We start from the raw sequence: 21,618 nt of genomic DNA on the forward strand, positions 1-21,618 counted from the left end.
AGATGGAGATCAGCATTGCCCATAGTGGACCAACAGTGTGAGTGAGAAAGCACATAGCTATGTTTTAGGGTCAGATCACTTGTTTCCTCATGCAGCAAATTGCACGGGGCTTGCAAGACCGCTTATCTTGTCTGAACCTGCCCCCCAAAAGGCTAAGCACACCAGCTAAACTCACCTCAGCTGGACAGAAGCATCCTGGGCAGTGTCAGCCCTTGGATCTGGCAGCACTTAGACACATGGTGCCTCTTTGTAGACCTGTCAGTTGTTCAGAGGTTAGAGTGTGACCATCGCTAGGAGAGTAGCTACGTTTCATCCAGCTGTTGGCCAGCTGTGGGAGACTACGGCGGCAGCAGCAGTGTTGGCTGTGAAAATGCGTTTGCATATATGGATGTTCAGAGCGTGCTGTGTGATACCGTGTTACACTGCTGTTGGGGGGGGGGGGGGGTTTCCTGAAGAGGAAGGAAAGAAGTTTGCAGTTCAACATCAAGAACAGTAGTAAAGATAGATGGTTTTTCATCCATCTCTTTCCAGCTTTCCTGGCTGAAACTACAGCCTGTCTCTGCCTCCCCTTAAAAAAAAGGTACTTCCCTCTTATTCACAAAAGTAGAATGAGAGGAACTGAAGAAGCAGAGTGGGTGCCCTAGAGAAATGCCCAGAAAAATAAATACAAAAGCCTGTGTGTGTTCCCATCATGAAAACAATGCAGTTAGCTCCTGCAGGTAACAAAGACATAACATTCGTAGGTGCCAGGCATGCCTGTGGGTAGCTTAGTGTGAGAGCAATAGGAAGATCAGGGTTGCAGCAGTACTATCTGTTACCGCAGAATTTCTTTACGTTACTGGAGAACCACCTGCACAGAAATTGAATATACCGTATTTACAGCAAATAAATGCAAACAATGGTGGGTTGGAGCTCTGAACGTGTGGCTAGCCCCGTTGGTGCCGGAGAGTCAAACAACACTATAACAACCGCCACAGACACAGTAAACTGATAACACACTCAGAGAGTATAAATCACTCTTTCCTATCTCTGTCATTGTGGTGTTCGTGACACGCTGGGTTTCTGACTGCGCAATGAAATGGCATTTGACTGAAGACATTTAGTGTTTGTAAGGGAAGTTGTTCCTGAGCCAAACCGCTCCTTTGGAGCGCAGCAAAGAGGCGCAGCACCGTGACGGGTGGTTTTGTAAAGCCTCAGTGAAATTACCCTGGGCCTCTCCATCCAGGCCCTCCGTTGTACTACACAAACCAAACGTATGTGATAGATTGGATAAAATCTTCATTGACTGTCCCTGCTCAACTTAAACCAAGTATTTTCTTTTACCCAGTCCCTTTCTTTATCTCAGTCCCTTGCCACCGAAAAACGTTTTTGTAATCAGGAAAGAAAAGAAGCCAAGACATGGAGTATTAAGTCATAATTAATTAATTTTCTTCAGATTAAAATAATTTTCTGAAATCTTGTAGCGTTTGCTTGTTTTATATCAGGTTCTTAGACAGCACTTAACATTATACATGCCCACACTTGGAAAAGATTATTTCACCCACATGTTTACTGTCATTATTCTTCTGTGTGTGTTCCACTTGATTCTGTAAAACATTAAATACGCCAGAGGAAAAACCAAAGGTGAAGATATTGAATGCTTCTAGTGTTACAAAAGATAAATAAGCTGAAAGTGTTGACAGGACAGCCTGAGATACCGTAACAAGCTGTGGGTTTTCTCCAAAATTGCTTTCAATCTATGATCTTTTCTACAGCAATATGGGAGGGCAAGGAAGGGCTGAAATAAAATACTGAATGAAAAGAAAATATTTTTAGCTTTTACCAGCAAACTTTTCAACCCTGACGTGCTTTTCACCCATTCTGTGGCTCAGCAGGGACAGAAGACCCCATTCCCTGGTGCAAAAGCATGACCGTGTGTACGCTGCCCTCCCCAAAGGCAATCAGGGAACACGGCCGTGCCAGCTGGGGGGCACAGAGCTCCTCCAGGAGGAAAATGCCAGTGGCTATAGCCCGGGGGCAGTGGGCAGCAGACACTTCTGTCCATAACTCTGCTTTCGTTTCCTCTTCTCCCCCTTTCGCATCCTCCATTTTCTCCCACTCTTGCCTACATCTGCCAAAAGTAAGTCCAGCTTCATCCTGCTTTTAGGTCTGGTTTCCACAGCAATGGCTACCTTATGTTTTGCAGCTGAGATATAGAGAGAGAAAATCACATCTGATTTTTTGGCTCTTCAGAGCAGGTGTCATTTGGGAGGTGCCTTGGAGTCTCATGCACTCTGCTTTAAGGCTGGCTTAATGGCAACGCAGTGTTCATTTTGGGAGAGGAGGTCAGTATCTGCTTTGGGGGGCTGGCGAGGACAACCCCCTGTCCTCAGGTTCCTCTTTCTGCTTTTGTAATCTCAGCCCGTCCTGGCCTGGTGCTTCTGACTGCCCTGCTGAGGGCTTAGCACCTGGTTTTGTCTCTGCAGTCGGCTCTTTCTTCTTCTCTGAAGGCTCTTTTTTGCTTGGTGCCCCTGCTCTGTCTGACCCTTGGCCACTATCACCTGTGGCACTGGATGTTACCTGCATGGCCGGCGCTGGCTGAAGGGGCTCGTCATTCTTCTTCCACCTCCGGGCCCCCGAGCGTGTATTGAATTCATACATTTTGCCAGTAACTTGTAAGGGAGAAAAGACAACTGATTAAAATCATTCCTGCTTTAGCAGATTAAGACGTGACGGTTCTCCTCAGGACGGGGTTGAAACAAGAAATGTGGAGCACCTGGAAAATCAGCTCAGATGAGGAGGTCGCCCTGAGAGGGAAAGTCTCACTTCCACAAGCGAATATGGGGACCTGGGCGTCATGGTGGCTGCTCGGGGAGATGCTATTCTATCATTATGAAAACTGGCTCTGCAGTTCGGGGAATAGGAATATTCAAAATATTCCTATTGCAAAAAAAAAAAAAAAAAAGGACCTTCTTATCATCCTATACCTCTATCCAAGTTACGGCTATCATGGGTTAACATGGGCAGTGTAACAAACACATCCATAGTCCTTAGTCGCTTGGACTAACCCTCCCAAAACTTTTGCCTTTGGCCCTGATGAACAAGGCCATTGTGTATGTCTGTCCCTATTTTTTCAAGAGGTAGCAAAACCCGCTAGGAGCACAATGTGCTACATACATCGTCCAGACCATATCAGGTCATCTAGGTTGACCCAGGATTTGGAGATCTGGGATCCCTGACGAGTTTTGGCCATATGCATTGCTTCTCCATTTGCACAAAATGCTTTCCTCCAGGCTTGCTGTGCACATTGTCATTAGTAGAGTGAAATACTATGTATTTTCTGTTTGTGCAAGTACCTGCTTCCCTCATATATATAAAATATTGTCAAATTTAGGTTGTTTAGCACACATGGCTACCTTTCCTTATTGGAAAGATTTTTGGCCCTCTTCAGATTTTATGGGTAATTTCAACTTGTATGTTAAAAGCAAGTATCTTCTCCTTCAGTTCATTTACTACCTAGAGATAGGTGGAAAAATTGCCATGTGTCCAGTGTGATTGCCTCACAGCTGAAATCACTGTCTCTTGCTAAACAGATGGAGAATCGGGAGCTATAGTGGCACTTCTTTTAATTAAACAATATTAATATGAGACAAACAAAAGACCATTAATGCCTGGAAAGAAACGGCGGTTACGTGTTGCTTCTTGTTGCAGTTTGTATCAGAATTAATGGTTTCTGACACATTAACACAATTTGAGCAATTAAAGATGAAACTGGATCTCTTTACATGTTATTTTTTCTGACTGCTTACAAGGCGGGTGTGTTAAGGCAGCTTAGATCAGGAAGCAGCTCCTGACCATCTCTCCTAATTATATTCAACAGATGATGTCCTGGGAATTATTAAATCTCATTTCCAAACCACCAACACTTGATCCTCTAGGGTTCGGGATGAGCCAGGGAGGGGGAGGGAGAGGGGAGTGGGGAGCACACATTTCTCTGCTGACACCACAAAGCTGTGTTAGAACTTAATATTTGTGTCAGGCATGATACAAATGCTATGGCTCTGGGGGGCAGTTCGGATGGGCTCAGATATCCTTAAGTCTGGTGTGGTCAGGTTTGCTGGGGAAAGGAGCCACCAGCTATCCTGCAAAAACGCTGGGAAGCAGTTCTTGCAGCGGCCTACAGAACATCCATGTTTACTATATTACAAATGCAGGTTACACAGAGAAAAAGCAGGGACTTTGGAGCCCCTCCCTCTAGATCTCTTTATAAATAGCAGGTGGGCTTGGATCTCGACCAAACTGGCCTTGAGCAGCCTTGTGGATGGGCTTAATTGCACAGTAGGGTCCCATTTGTTTGCCCAAACTCTACTGAAGCCCCCATGCCTAGTGTTTCCCATTAGCTCACGGCATCTGACAGCTCCGAGCCAGCTAATAAAAAACACGAGGTACAGGCACTTGGGTGGAAATTCAACCAGATGAATCCAAGCCTTGAAACAAGTCTGCCTTCTTCTGGATAATTTTTAGACCTATTGTTTTGGACCTATTTTCGGATCTATTTCTTAAAGACCTATTTTGACTGACTGTCACATTTTACCAGCCCCTCTACTCCATGGTGGGCCCTTCATCCATTAGACACAGAGCTGGGCACCCTACTGCCAAGCCAAGCATTGTGGTGTGGGCTCAGGCAGGGGCTGTGGTTCAGGGGGATGAGGCAAGGCAGAACAACCCTTAGAAAAAAACATTTTTATCATGTGAACCCTGCTGCAGAACACAGTGGCCATCACTTGGGGAAGGGGATAAGCACTACACCCACTGGGTCATCCTGGATTTCCCAGCGTTCGCCTTAATTTCACTTTTCCGAGCTGGTTAATCAGATATGCTCAGAGTTAGCATAGTAGGGGCCTGGTGACACATTCAGTAGCTGATGCCACTACAACTGTATCTAAAGGCAAATGGTCTTCCCTTTCCTCCCCAAGCAGCGATGCTCGAGCTCTAGATAAACAGCAGCAATGCACTGTTGCTACAAAGGAGGAGGTTTGTGCAGGAGCGAGTAACTCACCCCCGCACCCTGCATCCAGGGAGAGGTTTCAGAGACGAAGTTAGTACATCTGTGGCTGCGTTAATCTGCTGGCCATTTCCCAGACATGGGAAGGGTGAAACCACGTAGCCATGACAGCACCAGAGCAGGAGGCTTACGGCAAATTCCTCCTCCCTCCCACCTTCCAATACTGGATCCATACATTCAGGTTTAGCAGAAGATCAGTGAATAATCTGGCCATCATATGTGTGCTCGCAAGGGACATGAGTATATTCTACCATTAGAAATGTTACTAGGGCACTCTCTTGATTTTCACTGTCAGTGAAACATAGTTCCCTTTCTCCTTGGAAACAGCAAACCTGAAATATGAAAAGCAAATGTCGAACCATATTTAAATCAACTAATCCAGTTTGTTTTCCAGCCAAATATTTGTATCCACTGTTAATTGCTTTTTATTACCTGGGTCTCTGGCTTCTCCATCAAAGACAGTGTTTAGCTTTGTCATTGTCTGTGAACAGAGACAAAATGTGAAATGAATCCTGTGAATCAGTTAAGTAAGAAGGAGGAGCAGTGACTTGGAAACGGTGACCTACATGGATGGAGGCGGATTTGTATAACCTGCATATTGAATTCCTGTAGGCTGGATTTAATCAAAACTGGCAACAAAAGCCATTTGTGGTGTAGGGTGTTGCCACTAGATGTTCAAAGGAGAATTAATAAGGTTTGACATGCTAAATGCCTCCTCGTGTGGAACCACAAGAGGGTGACCTCCACCCAGAGGAGGCTTGGGAATCCCCTCTCTGAAGAACTTGGGGAGGGAAAGTACGCTAATGAAAGTGCCTTGCAGCCTTTATGCTATTATGGCTATGAAAAAGGAAGATGCTCCAAGATCTAGAAACAACTAAACATCTATTACAGTGGAAATAGCCATGGAATTTTGCTGCAAACAACTTATCAAGACCAAACTCTCTCCAGCTTGGGTACACTTGTGTACTTTACTGGTTGCGCTCAGGCGGGTCAGGGTTAGCTGCACAGGTCAGTGGTGTCTCAGCAGTACAACATTGCCATCAGTGAAGCTGGGGAACTTGCCATCCTGCCTCTGCAGCTGCAGCAAGTCTCCTTGTCTCCCTCTGGTCTCCCAGGTACGGGGCTGCCAGGGAGGCTGGAGAGTTCGGCATTTGAAAGCAATGGGGCCACAGCACAGGTAAGCATCCCTCAGAGCCCGTGTTGCCTCCAAATACGGCAGCCAGTTGGGGCACTGAAGTGTTTTGCATTTGGGGGCAATCCTTTTTTCCTTGCCTATCATTTTGATATTCTCTTTGGAAAACAGATACCTTTCACAGAAAGGGTCCTACGATCATACTGCATGACAGGGCTGCGGAAAACTGGGGTTTGTTTTTAGGCCGGCTGTACTTACCACAACCACATCTTTCTTAGGTTTCTTCTTTTCTATGGAAAAGGAAATGCACATTGTAAAGAATCAAGCCCAGATTTCCTCAAACAAATAGACATTTTTGGTACTCAACTTCTGAGGCATCTGACATGAGCTTTATTCCTTTTCAAGGGATAATCACTCATACTATTTGAAAAGTGAACTCCTTCATAGTAGTTTGGAGTGAGAATCCACAGTGGCCAATCACTAGTCAAATTTTAGCCTTGAAAAGCTTCCTTCAGTAATGAATAAATAACAATGGTTTCTTTAACAAATTTCCATTTCTAAATGATACGAACTGATATAGAAATTCACTGCTGGGGATATTTGAACTACAAATGTAGATATTTTTTTTTCCATGAATGTTTGTAGTTGCAAAGCTTGTGCTTTGAAACACGCGCTTGGAGACAAAACAGGGAAGTGCTGCAGATCCAGTCAAGTAAAATTCAGATTGAAGAACAGTTTGGGTATGTGTGAATTTACCACACTATTAACTCATCTCACATGCAAACAAATACAGCGGCAGTGCCATGGGCATCTTGACAGCATGGATTTGTGGATGATACCCAACTAGTTGCTATGATTTCTTCTTGCTTGCTCCTTGCCAATTTGTTTAATGGCCTTTCTGTGGAGAACTGTATGCCTGGCCACCAACAGGCTTTACGGCCGGGTGTGCAATACTCTGAGGTGCTGCAGATGGGTCTCAACCTGAGCACTGATGGGAAACCTGTTCTGTCTGGCCTTTGCTGCCCAGCATTTGAGAAGCCGTTTCTTGGAAAGCACCAAGCATCCATTTTTTTTTGGAAATCAGCCAGCGCTGAAATCTCTCAAACTGGGCAACCAAGAATACAGCTAATTTTGTTGGGTTTGTTAGTCGCATTTTTTTCAAGCTGGGAGATACTGATTGAGGAGAGGGAATTATAAATACCAGGTCTTACTGAGCCCATATGAGCCATGCTTGCCAGCAGAAAGCTAATGGGACTAAAGGGAACAAGACTGCTTAAAAAACCACTTTTTTGTGGGTGCAACTTATACCCCTGCTAAGTTATACAAACTCCTTTAAACGCACCAATACTTTGAAATAAGTCTTCAGGTATATGAAGTAATGATGTCAAGGGAGCAAATGAAGGGATTAGACAACAGGGAATTAGACTGGAGAGGACTCTTGAAGGTGCTCTAAGGGTATGGGATTATTTTTTAAAAGCTAGCATATGAATTGCAAGTGAAAAAATACAGTAATTCCTTAGCATCCGTGTCAGAATAGCAGGCTACTCTGAATTTGTTTTTTACCTAATAGTTAATAGATCTGAAGACCAAAAGGACCGTGAAATCACTTAGGCAGGCCTCCCATAATCAGCCGAGGTTATTTAATCTCAATACTCTTGTACTGGGTCAAATGTGTTTGTCTAGAAATGGAGTTACAAATTTTACACTGAATCATAAACAAGATCTTGTTGTGAAGTATTAAAACATAGAAAAGAGGTACACACCTGGAGCGTTTATCCTGTAATGAAAAAAAGATTAAGAGTGTAGTTAACAAATGTCATACTTTTGCCTACATAAAAATATCATGCTTTGTTCTCTTTCATTTGGCAAGAAGGATGTGTTTCCTTGAGTTCTGGGATTTGCTTGATTTGTTTGCTTCCTGGTTTTGCCTTCACTGAAGGACCGCATCATTTAATGCTGCTTCCAAACAGGAAAAGAGCCCTGAGCATTGCTCTAACACCTCTCCAAGAAGGGATGATATTTAAAAACTAAAGTCTTATTGATGATAACATGATGGATTTATATTATCTGGAAAAATATATTTTCCAATACTGTCATCTTGTTGCATTCTTGAAGGAAGGTAAATTTTTTGGATCTGATGTGCTCAGATAATTCCTTTTAAAATATCTGGAATGTTGTAAATATTTTTGAAAACATAGAAATTGCTTTTTCATGGGAGAGCCTGGCCCTATTAATAAATAATAACAATAGCCAAGCTATATGCCACTAGATTAATTTGTCATTTTTATCACAAATTGCTAAATTCCTTGCACACGCCATTTGAATTATAATCACAGTCATATATTACCTCTTTACATTTACTGTAGTTTCTAAATTTAAGTCAAAATCCTGAGAATACTTACAGAAATCCTTTTTTTCTTTTTTTTTTAATCCCAGACTCCATTTAAAGAGCTGCTTATCTTTGTTTTGTGGAGTAAAAAGTCAATTTAGAGGCAGTCTGGCTCCAGCCTGCTGAGAAGGCAGCCAGCGGCGATTTCTGCCGCTTCCCACAATGAACCAGAGCTGGTCCCAGGTGCTTCTGTGGCTTTTGCCAAGCACAAGCACTTAAAGGTACCACGAAGCTTTATGGGCCAGAGCCCTGCAACGGGCTTCAGTAAAACTCTAGGAAATCTGCAGAAGTTTTGCCAGAACAAAGAATTTGACATAAGCACCAAGGAAAGGACTCTGGGGTCCATAGCTGAGAGGGAGGAATATGCATCCAGTCACTACCTAGATGGGAGCTCCCTTGGTGTGTGAGCCAAACACAAACCAAAAACATTTGTATTTTTGGTAAGCACAGTCAAGCACAGACTCTGACTATGCCTCACAAGCATAGATGCCTTTAAAGGTCATAATGGTTGATTCCACTGTTACCTTCAGCTAATGCTTTTGTTAAACTGTTAGTAAATCCATGAAATAAAGTTCCATGGACATTCTTCCTTGATTTCATAGCATTAACACCAAATATCCCTGTAGCTGGTTACAGCATTTACTACAGCAAAGGGCATACCGCTATAAAATATTCAAAGCATAGTTTTCATTGCGGCTGAAAGGCCTGAGTTCTCTCTGCTATTGCCAGGCGTTGCTGGGCAGTTCCCCAGCGTGACATTTGGGAGGACTCACAAAGGTGTGCCGACTGCTTTGCCTGCCGGAGGGCAGCAGGTCCGGACCCACGTCGCCAGCAGGAACCCCAGGTACCCCAGCAGTCCGAGGAGCAGCAAACTGCCGAGGGTGATGACGAACGGCACGTACCACGCTGATTCAGAGTAGAGGTTTTCCCTTTTTGTCACAACAGTGAAGCCAGGCTTTTAAAACAAGATAGGAAAAGTTCCTCAAGGCTGCATACTTGCAAGGTTACTGACACCAATGGCACCTTTCATTTGGCTGAACTTCTGCACTGAAGCACCTGGCCCAAGCTTGCCCTGGGGCTCTGCAGATGATAGGCAGAGGGAGATAGTGTCTGCTGGAGACAGTGATTCATCCCACGTACCTGCCTGCTGACTGCTAAGGCAGCTCAGATGACTGAGATGGACCACCAAGCTCCTGGGGCAACCAAAGGCAGGTGAAATGGAGCCCACCCACGATGCAAAAGAGGTTCCAGATCATGTTTCAATGTCTTATATTAAAACAGGCATGCCATGGTGGGGTTTAAAAGCCTCAGGTTGCCTGAGAAGCTGCAAGTGCAGTGTTGGAGGGTGAGCAAGTTCAGGGAATACTGCCATTACGGAGATAATGGTTTCTTGTTACCTAAGGCAAAACTGGAAGTAGGTCATCTTCACTGCAGTGATCATTTGGCCCCCTTCGTAAGAGGAGTTGAACCCCAAGGAACTGGGTTATTGTATAAAAAGAAATGAAACTTGTTCCAGAAGGGAAAACAACACTTCCTGAGCAGTTGCTATCTCCCACATCCTCCCAAGTGCTAGGAGACACGTCTCTGAGCTGGCACGTCACTTAATGCTAGCAACTCATTCATTAAGGTCCCATCACGAAACTATCCTTGCACAGATCAGAAATTACTCATTTGCTCTACCTGAGTCATTACCTAGTGTGGTACTATTAGTTTTGATCATCTACTGGAGTTTGTATTTCATTTTCTTTAAGTCATTTGTACCCACATTGTGTATGAAGTTTAGTAGGGTATCTATTTCTTTCCTGTTTAAGGATACCTGTAAAATAACCTATTTGGGCTTGCAAAAAAAACAGTACCTCCACTCCCCAGATAATCTCAAGAGCACCACCACTGCTCCATCCTCACTGGGGCTGAAGTCACAAGTGACTTTTTGTGACAGGGCTTCTTTTCTACACCACCAGCCTTCCAGCACCTGATTCATCAAGTTGCTGCACTGAACATGTCAGGAGTAGTGATGGGAGAAGCTGCTGTAATGGAGATGCTCTTCTGGAAAATAGACTGAAAGTGGAAGACTGCTATCTCTGGGAAGGCAGATTTAACACTGTGGTATGTGGTCACTGTTTGTATTTGTGGTAAAGCACGGGAAAGAAATACAGAATAAGTTTTGTTATTCAGCTTAACTTTTCATTTCCACATCAAGTAAGGGGAGGAGAAGCCTATGAGAAAATCATTTATTCCTTCCCAACAGAGCATTAGATAATAACAGGTTTATTAATCAGTCTGCAAGTTTGGATTTAAGCATTTTTATAGGAAAGCATCCAGACTTGCATGTGCTCTTTGCAGGATTCCCTGGTTCTGGCTCAGTTACCGTAGCCCCAGTAGATCCAGACCATTTTACAGTGAATAGCTCTTTACGCCTTCACCAGCATGCTCAGATTTTCAGTCCTGCATGCAAGTGGAAAAAAGGTAATGCGATCTGCAGGCAGGCAGAAAATGGATGGACTCTGGATGACGGAAAGATGGGGTAGCAAGGGATGAAGGCAGTGGCCGGCACACGGATGGGGACAAAGTGGTCTGTACCTTCAGGCTGTGCTGCTTCTTCAAGCAGGATGAGCTCTCCATATGTCCTGCACCAGCCTGATGGAAATCAGCTCCAAAATGAAACTGGTGAGCCAGAGCTTGCCTGGGATGGCTGTGCGGAGGAGTAGACTGTATTGCTGGGACACAGGCCCACAGCTCCGCAGCCTGTGCAAGGCCTGATCCCACCCTGACTGCTGAAAGTTGTGTAGGCTTCCCAAGCTCAGCTATGAACCACTGTGTGGGCAGGAGCTCAGGAAAGACCATCCCACCCCCCTGGATTTTCTGTCTGAAACCTCAGCAACACACCGAGGTATGCACAATCGCTTTAGTTGCTGACAGGCAGCTCGAAATTTTACATGATGGTGACCTCAGGGATGGAAAAAAGCCCCTTCTAAAAGTGATGAGGATTTCTTATTGTTGCCTATTTCAACTTCGGTAGCCACAGGTTAACATGTCCCACCACAAAAGAAGCACATTCGATTGCAAGACAGCTGGCAGAGTGAGTAGCTATGAATAAAAAAAGAGGTAGTGCAAAATGCATGAGGTAATTTTAAGGTTCCAAGCAAAGGTTAACCCCTGCTCTTTCTTTATTAATAAAGCTGCCAAAATCTTTAACTTTCCAGTTACATGGTAATGGCAGCATGCCTGGTCCTTTGGCTACTTGCCCTTTTTGTTTTAGAAACTAAAATACAAAACATATGTTATGACTCTGTACCTGGGACCAATCCTTCATGACGCTGAGCACTTCAACGTCCTTTGGCTCTAATGTAAGAGCATGGGGCTCAGCACTTCCCAGGATCAGACCCACTGTAGGTGTTTGTTTTTCTTTTGCATACATCTACCCTCTTTTCTTCACTCCCATGGAGAGCAGCCCATGAAAGAACCACAGAAGTGGACATAAACTTACCGTTGTGGCAATGACAGTAGTTGGGTTTGGGATAACTCTAATGCTTAAAGTCACCGTTCCAGTATTAATTAGGTGTGTAGTTTTGTCCCTGGCAGATAGTAAATTGTCATCTGTTATATAGACATGCAGTCTGTAAATCCAGCTCGTATCAAGTCCGCTCTCATAGTCAAACCTTGACGCAAGAATCAGCCGAGATGTGTTAGAGCCAGCACTTGGTGAAAAGATGAAATGATTGTTCACGTTGCCTGCAAGCAGTAGCAAAAAACCAAAATAATGTCCAAAAAAAAGGAACACATTAAGTAAATGGTTGGAACAAGCAAAGAGATCAGTTTCTGTTGACAACTTGTTATGGATCACTACGCTCCTGTGCAGTGAAGTATTGATAAGAACAGCTCCTTGATCTTCCTGATATCATACAAAATCAGATCAAACAATATAGTCATAAAAGCATTAAAATATGGAATAAGACCCTCTGTGGGGACACAGATGAGAGGAGGCTGTGGAAACACTTCAGAGTCACAGGGCACACAAGAGGTCACCGAATGACCTGTCCTTACAGCCTGGGGAGCACCCAGCAGCACCCAGCCGAGGTGAGGACCCTACACTGTTGCAGGGCTCATTCCACTACTGGGCCACTTTAAGCCACATGGACACAACCAGTGTCTCCAGAGGCCCCTGCAGCCCCTCTCCATGGTGTGTCCCTGTGCCCAGAGGCAGAGGCCTTTGAACACACCCCCCTAGAAGACAGCTAATGACTCAGGGGATGTTAATTGCCTCTGTCTGCACTGTGGAGGCAGAAAGGAGAGTTGGCCCCTCAGGCTTCCATTTTCTGTCTGGGTATCTGGAAATCTGCTAGTGGCCTGGGCTGCAGGTAGATGAGCTCCAGCTCTCAGGCTCTGAGCAGACCACACCTAGGAGAGATCAGAGCCATGAAAAGGCACCAGATGTGCTTTAGTTTTGCTCTTGTTGCAGTTTAGTTGCCCCATAGAGCTCCAGAAATTGAAGTGACCTGGGAATGTGGTGCTTGGCACAGACCAAAATCATGCCAGCAACCAAACTTAATGCTTCAGCAGTGTGGGCCAACACTGGATCTGTGGCCAGGCCCTGACTTACTGATACAAATGCAGCCTTCGTATGAGCTCGTGTGTAAATACCACTGCTGCAGAGCTCCTCTGCTGCATTAAGAGGCTAGAATAGGACAGAGGTTCTCTTTTTTGATGCTCACAGCTTTTTTCTGGCACCTGCACAATCTGCTCTCTCCTTCTCAGCAGTCACCTCAGCAACGAAAAAAGAAATTGCCCCAAGAGAGTGCCTTCCCTTTTTTGTGAAGCTGAATGTCATCCCATACCACAGCAGTTCTCCAAGTGGATGCAGTTGATTATTAGGTCCAAACACACGTTCTTAAAATGGGGGTTTAACGCATACAGCATGGACCAAGGACATGGAGATTTGCTTAGTTGTTTTGAACAGCGTACTTGCATCTAAAGGTGAGTTATACGGAGTAACAGAACCCACCATCATTTATCAAGATTTACTCAGCTATGACTGGAAGTGAAATTTAACCCCGCATATCATTCCAGCTCATTCTTCCAAAATCCTTGTCAATTATCCAATTAATTGCCAATTAATTAACATGGTAGGCAATCCAGTCTTGCAAGAGAACGGTTCTAGGTGGTAGCACTAGTAGCCAACTTGTGGAGAGACATCTCTTTTGGTAAGCAGCAAAGTAATAATGTGCAAAACTTGTGGATAGCAACTAGCTCTCCATAAGAAGTAGCACATAAACTGTGCAAGACTTTTATTTACAAATCAGAGCAAACCATCAGCATTCATGAATTTTTGCACTGCTCCCAGCTCACACACCATGGCTCAGTACCTTCATTAATAAAGTAACGGAAAGACCTGGGATCAGAATCACGATCTTGACATTCAATCCTGAAGCCATTAATATTGGTCCCAACAGCTAAGCTGACTGGGATTTGAAATGAATAGAAATTGGGTGAACAAACTGGTTCTTCATCATTCACTTCCAAAACATTGACAGTTACCTGAAAGAAAAGAACAATAGCAAGCTGAAGAATTTTATAATAGCCAGCTGAAGAATTTAGAAGCCAGAATTTTATTAACTTCACAAGCTGTTTGACTTTGCCCATTTTGCTGTTTTGATCAACAGCAGCTGAAAAACAAAGAACCTCCCTTCCAATCTAGTTTCCACCAGAAAATGTCTGTGATCAATTGACCTTCACTTCTTGTTGTGATCAGCACTTTTTCAGGAACAGGTTCTTTAACCCAAACTATCTTCCAAAACCGCAATGGTTTTGAGCTGTCGTGTTTGACTATTTGAATTACCTGAAGTGTGTCATAGTAAGAATGAGAAATAATAATAGTACCAGGTATTCATTAAACTTCTTTTCAAAAATTGCTTCACAGTCATTAGTTAGACTTCTTAGCATATTTAATAGTAATTCAGAGCATGATCCATGGAAGGAAGGAAGGAAGACTCCTCATAGACTGACTCTTCCAAGTGACAGAGAAATGCTGGTAATGGCCTTCTGCATGGCTGGGAGCACCCCAGGTTGTGCCAGATGTGCTTAATGTCAGCTGGGGGTAGCTGGCTGAGAGAATAAGGTTACCATTCTCAAAGCTCTTTCCTCTAATGTCTGTGGGTCTTTAACAGGCAACAGATAAACTTGTCATCATTAAAAGCTCTTGATGCTAAATTTTCCTTAATCATCACCTTGGAATATTACAGGTGATAAAGAGATAAAGTACTTAGCAACTCCATGGGTGGTGCTTGGCTGGAATAGAAAGCAGGCCTAGTACCTGTATTCCTCCCAACAGATGTGCAAAAATCAAATGTAAGGTAGTCATGAGGGAGAAGATGTGAAAAGGAGTAAAAAGGAGTCTGTATGTGAAGGACCCTGAGATTCTTTGAAAGAAGTGACTATAAAATACCTTTGTAGACATACCACTTATTATTTTTTTTCTGAATAAAATAGGTCTGGGCAGCAAACTTGGGCACAACCCTACTGTTTAATGTTATCATGGTCCCTGGCATGCTCTTGGCTAATGCCAGATAGCACCATTGGGGACAAAACTAGATCACAGTCAGGGGAAGGCACGTGTAAGTGTCCCAGTAGGCCATGTGGGCACAGCTGTACTGGGTGGGCCCTCTGAGATTACCCCAAGAGGATGCCCAAGCCCTCATCCCATCCCCAAGGTATGCAGCACATCCTCTCTGTCCCACAGCATGAAAACACACTCTGACAGGCTGCAACACGATTCTTACATTACTTTGAGCATTTTGCAGTGAAAAATCATCACATAAAAAATCAAAAGTATGTTTGAGGGCCAAGGGGCACTACACAAGGTCCAAAAAGGATTTGGCACTAAGCATGGCTAAAATTAGGTTGTGATACCTGGCCTCAAGACCCTTCCCTTTTTCTATTTTCCAGTACATATGTAGCAGTAAATAATATCTTAAATTGTCTAGGGCACAGAAAACAATTTCACTGCTTGCGTAAAATAAGAAAAAAAGACTGAGAAAAAAAAACCCCACGGAGTTAAAAATATAAAAATATTACTTTAATCCTTTTTATAAGAAACAAAGCAAGACTAAATGAACACCACCTCTTTCATCTGACTGATATACAGCTCTGTGCAAGGGCAGACTTGCCTTTTACAGACCAAAGTGCTTTGCCCAGTGTCTTACCGTTCTTGTCAGGAGGAAGAGACAAAAACAAAGATAAAGGGGGAGGAGTGGAGTGGATTTACTCACAGATGCTGTTGCAGTCTTCTCTTGGTCTGAGGCCTGTACTGTGAGAATGTGTTTCTGAGTTGTTTCATAGTCTAATCTAGCTAAAATCTTCATATCTCCTTTGGTTGGGCTGATCCAGAAAATATTTGTGTAATCCCTGGTGCCTCCTCCAGCTACAATGGAATAAGTGATGACAGTGGGTGGCCAGTCCTTGTCTCTGGCATTCACTCTTCCAATGCTGGATCCAACTGAGAGATAGAAGATCCATATTTCATTAACATTTTAAAGGAAAAGGAAGTACAGAGTACTTGTTCCAACCAAAACTTGATGAAACTGAACTAAAGGTTTGTTTTAGAATTTTTCACCCCAAAAAAGTAAAGCAAAGGTGTGGGAAATACAATTCACCATGCTGTGCTATGGCTCCCCTGTGCATGAGCTCGCCTGCAGCAATAAATACCAAAACATGAGGAGCCTGTAGAGAACCGCAACAGAAGTGCTCTGGCAGTGAGGGCCACCCCGAGCCCTGCACCAACAAGCACAAAATCCTGCCGTGCAGCATCCCGAGCACTGGCTTGGTTGGAGGAACAAGGCTTGAAAAGCAATTGCTGCTGTTCCTTCTGAGGTGTTTGAAAAGTGGTTTGAATTGCCTTCGTGCTGAGCATTTATGAAGGAAACTACAAATGGCAGTACTGTAAACTGTGAGAACGGAGATGGGACTGTGCACGCCCTTCTCTGCAGACATTGATTCAACGCTAAGTGGATCCACATGACGTGGGGATACACAGGATGAATAGTCCACATGCACAGAGTAACACAGAAAGAGGATGTAAATGAAAGGTTGGCTTTTTTTTTCCTTTCCTGACCCTGTGAACTCTGGCCCTACTGCAAACTGTTGGCTCCTGTTTGGTACAGCAATAGCAAGTACCCTGTGAATGTCAACTCAGCCCAAAACAAACGACAGTCTGAGTCAGAAAAACATTATTTCTCTTGATAGTCTCAGTATCCAGCAAAGCTCTGTGGCTGACACACAGAGCTTTACACACGTATCCATGTCACAGATGGGTTTCAAGTGTTATATTGCTAAGATACACGTCAGTGGTATGAGGAGACACACACAGAATAGGAAATGCTCCAAAATTCACCTTATCATGCCCACTGGGAAACAGCATAGAAAGCCAAGCTCCGTCCATGCACCGTAGAAATAAAAGTTGGGCAAGAACCACAGGCTGCCGAGCAATGCAAGGTGCTGGTATGAACACCTGAAGGCGGGGGTCCTCTGGTTGCCTAGCGGCAGTCCTGTGCCTCCTCGTCCGCCCTTAGCCTTCCTTGCTTTCCTGGCAGTGTGACTCTGCGGGAGCCACGGCTGACAGGGTTTCTCTGCCAGGCAGAAGCCCCTGGGAGCCCGGCCCCGCTGCCCCAGCCTCCCCAGTCTCTCCAGCTCCCTCACAGGCCATGCATCCCCACACCAGCCGCAGCTTTGCTATACTCAGCAGTGACTGATGACAGCTTCTCCACAGGGCAGGCAAGAGTGATTTTTTGCAGACCTGTGGACCTTGGCAGGATCTTCCTGACCACAGAAGGAAGAAAACAGAGAGCTGAGGATGAGGGCTGAAAATCTGGGCTTGTTCCTTTGCCCATGGGAAGGGAGAGGAGGTTGTGGGTAGGACGACGAGGCTGCTTAAAGCATGCCTTTTCCTCCTCACCACCCCCTGCCTCCTGGTTTAGGCAAATGGACACAGAAGCACCATAGAGCCCACAGGTCTGCTGACAATAGCCACAGCTGCCTTTGCCTGTGCTTCAAGCCATATATAATTTCATTAATTCAAGCATGTACTAGATTATCTGGCTGCTAAATCTCCTGGATTTTCATGGGACGTGGGAGATTCACCATGTCCCACTCAGATGCAGTGATGCAGTTGGATGTCCTCCTTGGTGATGTGGCCATTGGGGCAGGTTTGTGAGTAACAGCAGCCTGTGGCAGTATTGGACATGCTGGAGGAGAGGGCTGCTATTCAGAAGGGCCCATCAGGCTGGAGCTACAGGCCAACATGGAGCTCAGCACAGACAAATGCTAAGTCCTGCACCTGGGTCAGAAGAAGCTCATGCATCAGTGCAGGCTGAGACTGACTGAGCAGGCAGTGGCTCTGCAGGAATGGACCCCAGGCCCTGCTGGGCAAGTTCTACATGAGCCACCAGAGAACCCTTGAGGGAACGGAGACTGCATACCATGTGTTACCAGCACACTGTGGGAAGTGAGCAATTCACTCTGCTCAGCACTCATAAAGCTACCTGTGAGCAGTATGGGGGCCCAGGCACAAGAGAGATGCTAAAAAACTGGAGAAAGGCTGGGAAGGGTTGAGCAGAGGATGCAAGAGGAGAGGCTGGTGGGGCTGGGTTTGTTCGGGCTGGAGAAGGGAAGGCAAAGTGGAGATTTAATTGCTGCGCTCCACTACCTAAAGGGCAATAATACAGAAGACCAAGACACACTCTTCTTAGAGGAGGACAGTGAAAGGACAACAGAGAACAGACGCAAGCCGCAAAATAGAAAATTCCATCTGGGTACAAGGTACGATTATCTGGAATTAAGCTTGCTCAGCCAGAACAAGGTCTCGGAGAGGTGGTGGAGTCTCCATCCTTGGAGATTTTCAAAATGCAACAGGATGAGGCCCTGAGCAACCTGATCTACCTTTGAAACCAGCATCGCTTTCATCACAAGTTGGACTTGAGACCTTCAGAAGTCCCTTACACCTTCAATTTTCCTGTGACCCTAGGAAGTTCAGAATGAGGGTCAAGATTTACCCAGCATGTATCTAACATACCTCTCAATTTTTTCTCAGCCAAGAGAATAAAGCCAGTAAGTGAGGTCTTGGGGCAGATGGCCTGTGTTTGATACATCAGGTCACATGATGGAGAGGCTGAAGCTAGGAAAGATGCCATTCTCGTGGCAACTCCTCTGGACACTGAGCAGCACAGCACAGAGCTGGCTGGCAGTCACACCCAGCAAATGAGGATTACCAAGGAGACAAGATGCTGTGGCCCTGCTCTGCAAATTCATGAGATGCAGGACTCACCAGAGGACAGGAAGGGTGCTGAGGTAGGAGTCAAGCATGTGAAGAGTTTCAACAAATTCCGTTTTAAGGCCACATTTGCGGCCGCTGGTCCTGGGCTGTTGCAGGAATGGGACCCTGGCTCTGGGCATGAGGACCTGCTCTGGCTGCCATCTCACTGAGCAAAGTCTCCCCACCTGAGCACTCCCATCCCACCCCATCTCCAGGGCACCCAGTGCAGCTGAGGTCATTTGGATGTAAGGGGACAGTGGGGTGGCTATCCTGCACCATGCCTGGGTCGAGGGAGTCCTCACTCATCTGTGTTAGTCTATAGTGGTTTCTTTGCACCGTCGTGGTCCCTCCAAAAGGCTAATTTAGCAAGAGCAGAAAGACAGTCTAAAACAAGACATCTGAGTTCAGTTCCTGGCTCTGTCACACACTTCTTGTGCAATCGCTGAATTTGTCTGTGTCTCAGTTTCCATCTGTACAATTGGAGTTGTTGCCAGTTTTGTCTATTTAAGGGTAGTAGGTGGTTGCATGGTGAGACCCTGGTTGAACTGGAAGTTTGAGCCATTCTCCTCGTTCAAATATATGAAAATGCATTTGGAGCAAAAAGGTACTTACCAACATGACAACATTCTTTCTGTCATGTGGGCGCTACTTTACCTTTAGTGATTTCTGGAACATTAAATTCATATGATAAATCACTGAAGACAGGAAAAAATTCATTCACTGGCTTTATCCTGATGTAAATGTGGATGATATCTGGAAATATAACAGAAGATTAAATCATAGTTAAGTATGGCTGTGAAATTTTCTCATGCATATATTCAAAATACATATGGTATTCCTCTCTCCATGCTGTTACAGCACAGGAAAATACCAAAAGAAGTGTAAAAGGGATACTTGCTTGTGTAGTTAGGACAGGCAGTATCTTGCACCCTGACAGTCAAAGAATAAACTTCAACTCCTAGATTAGCTGGGTTTTCTAAATCAATACTTTCAGTCATCTAAATTAAAAAGAAACACAATTGTATTTATACTTCCTTACACAAAGTCACAATACTCATGATTGCAGTTACTTTTTTCAGCGTTCTCTAAGTGTGGTCTCCCCCTTGGACACACAGAATTGTCCTGAAGGAGTAGTATAGGCTATTAATCAATTACAGGATTGAATTCCAGGCTTTTTCTGCATGCTCACGCTCTGGTGTCTCTTGGAAATTCAAAACTCTTTCCTTCTGCCAAGAAAATTTCTTCCCCTTAAGTGCAGAAAGTTTTATCATTTGGATCATAAGGTCTTGGCCTTTTACCTGGTTAATTCAAAGCTCATGTAATGAGGTGACTATTTACTTTGCCCTTTCTTGGCTCAACAAGAATCTGCTATTGCTAAATAGTAATAGTTACTCATTGAGCTCACACCTCCAGACATGTATTAAAGGTATCAGGTTCAGCCACAAGTGTTTATCCAGGAACCAAGTTGTTACTAAATGGTGGCTCACACAGACTTAAATCCTAATCTCCTGAACTCTCTGGCTTTCTGTAGGAGTCTCATAAACTTTGGTGCAGCAGGACAAAAGCACAAGCATCCACTGTTGACTGTCTACAGGGAAATTCCTGGAGGAACAGGACACTTTAGATAGCCTGTTACATTACACGCACAAGGTGAACAAAGGGCTGACAACAATCACCTCCTGTGCAGCAATGAAAATGTTCTTAATGTTGGTAGATGAAGCAGCTAAGGGTGTGCTTATTGAGATTTATACCTCAGATCAAAAATTAAAGTACACCATACAAAATCATTTTACTCCTCCTGTAGCACTCCTGTCTTTTAGACAGAACATCTATTTTTGTTATGTTTCCTTTTTTCTCTAGTTATCCACAGTTCTTTTTAAAGCAACCACCATTGCACGTGTCCAGCAACTGGTGGGGGTTCTGGCCAATGCAAATATGCCTGCAGCTATCAGCATAAGGAACCCATATTTTGACATGGAAAAATCACACAAGTGCAAATCCCACCACACTTCTGTGAAAATTTACCACTTAAAGTGGTTTTACAATTCTGACCAATGAAGCTGGGAAGTAGTTACTGAGTGTGGGATTTCTCAAGTATTTCAATTCTTCATGGTGAATAGCAAGGATCTTCCACAGTCTGTCATGAAAAAATGAGTATGAAATGTCATCAAATTTCTTTGTTTATCCATATCAAAGTCGATGCTTCACACTCCCTAGAAAAGGATTTTTTTTTTCAATCATATCTAACACATTTATTTAAAACTGGAGAAAACAGTTCTCTGTTCACCAAATTCTGTAGAATCTATAGAAAGCATCCTATCAAAGGGTAGTTCACATCCAGTCAAAACAGTCATTCTCCATATCATACCCACTGTGACATGAATTACAGTAACTCTTTTTGTCTTCTACAGACAATGAATTCAAAGAACTTATAATATTTCATAAGTTGACTTCTGAAATGAGACAATCTAACATAAAGCCTCAAACGACTGACCACAAGTCTTCCAGACACAGTGGACTCCAGAGCGAAGTTATTGCTTCCAAGACCAGATAATCCAGTGAAACTAAATTGATTGTTTGCTGGATCAACATCAATATCTTTACAGTAATTTCTAAGATCAAGAAGAAATGTCCCAGCAGTCATATTTTCATTTGCCTCTTTCCTGTTTAAAACAAACACATATCCCATCAGAGCACTTATATTTCTCCTCTTGAACTTGTCATATATTACATGCCAAAACATTGACTTT

General features: G+C 44.2%; 1 protein-coding gene across 1 annotated transcript in view; it reads right to left on the minus strand.

Annotated features, from left to right (window-relative positions):
• Window positions 1–328: 328 nt before the first annotated feature.
• The window catches only part of CDHR3 (cadherin related family member 3), a gene marked incomplete at its 5' end in the record, with an annotated part of 42,320 nt that continues 21,030 nt past the window's right edge, over window positions 329–21,618 (minus strand). The window contains 11 exons of the mRNA XM_063327057.1: window positions 329–2,651; window positions 5,477–5,525; window positions 6,435–6,466; window positions 7,940–7,953; window positions 9,339–9,520; window positions 12,053–12,297; window positions 13,929–14,100; window positions 15,831–16,057; window positions 19,523–19,621; window positions 19,767–19,866; window positions 21,363–21,531. Coding sequence (XP_063183127.1) covers window positions 2,326–2,651; window positions 5,477–5,525; window positions 6,435–6,466; window positions 7,940–7,953; window positions 9,339–9,520; window positions 12,053–12,297; window positions 13,929–14,100; window positions 15,831–16,057; window positions 19,523–19,621; window positions 19,767–19,866; window positions 21,363–21,531 — 1,615 coding nt within the window. The remainder of the gene's footprint in view (window positions 2,652–5,476; window positions 5,526–6,434; window positions 6,467–7,939; window positions 7,954–9,338; window positions 9,521–12,052; window positions 12,298–13,928; window positions 14,101–15,830; window positions 16,058–19,522; window positions 19,622–19,766; window positions 19,867–21,362; window positions 21,532–21,618) is intronic.

The sequence above is a fragment of the Chroicocephalus ridibundus genome, chromosome 1 (assembly GCF_963924245.1).
Source record: "Chroicocephalus ridibundus chromosome 1, bChrRid1.1, whole genome shotgun sequence".
Lineage (NCBI taxonomy): Eukaryota > Metazoa > Chordata > Aves > Charadriiformes > Laridae > Chroicocephalus > Chroicocephalus ridibundus.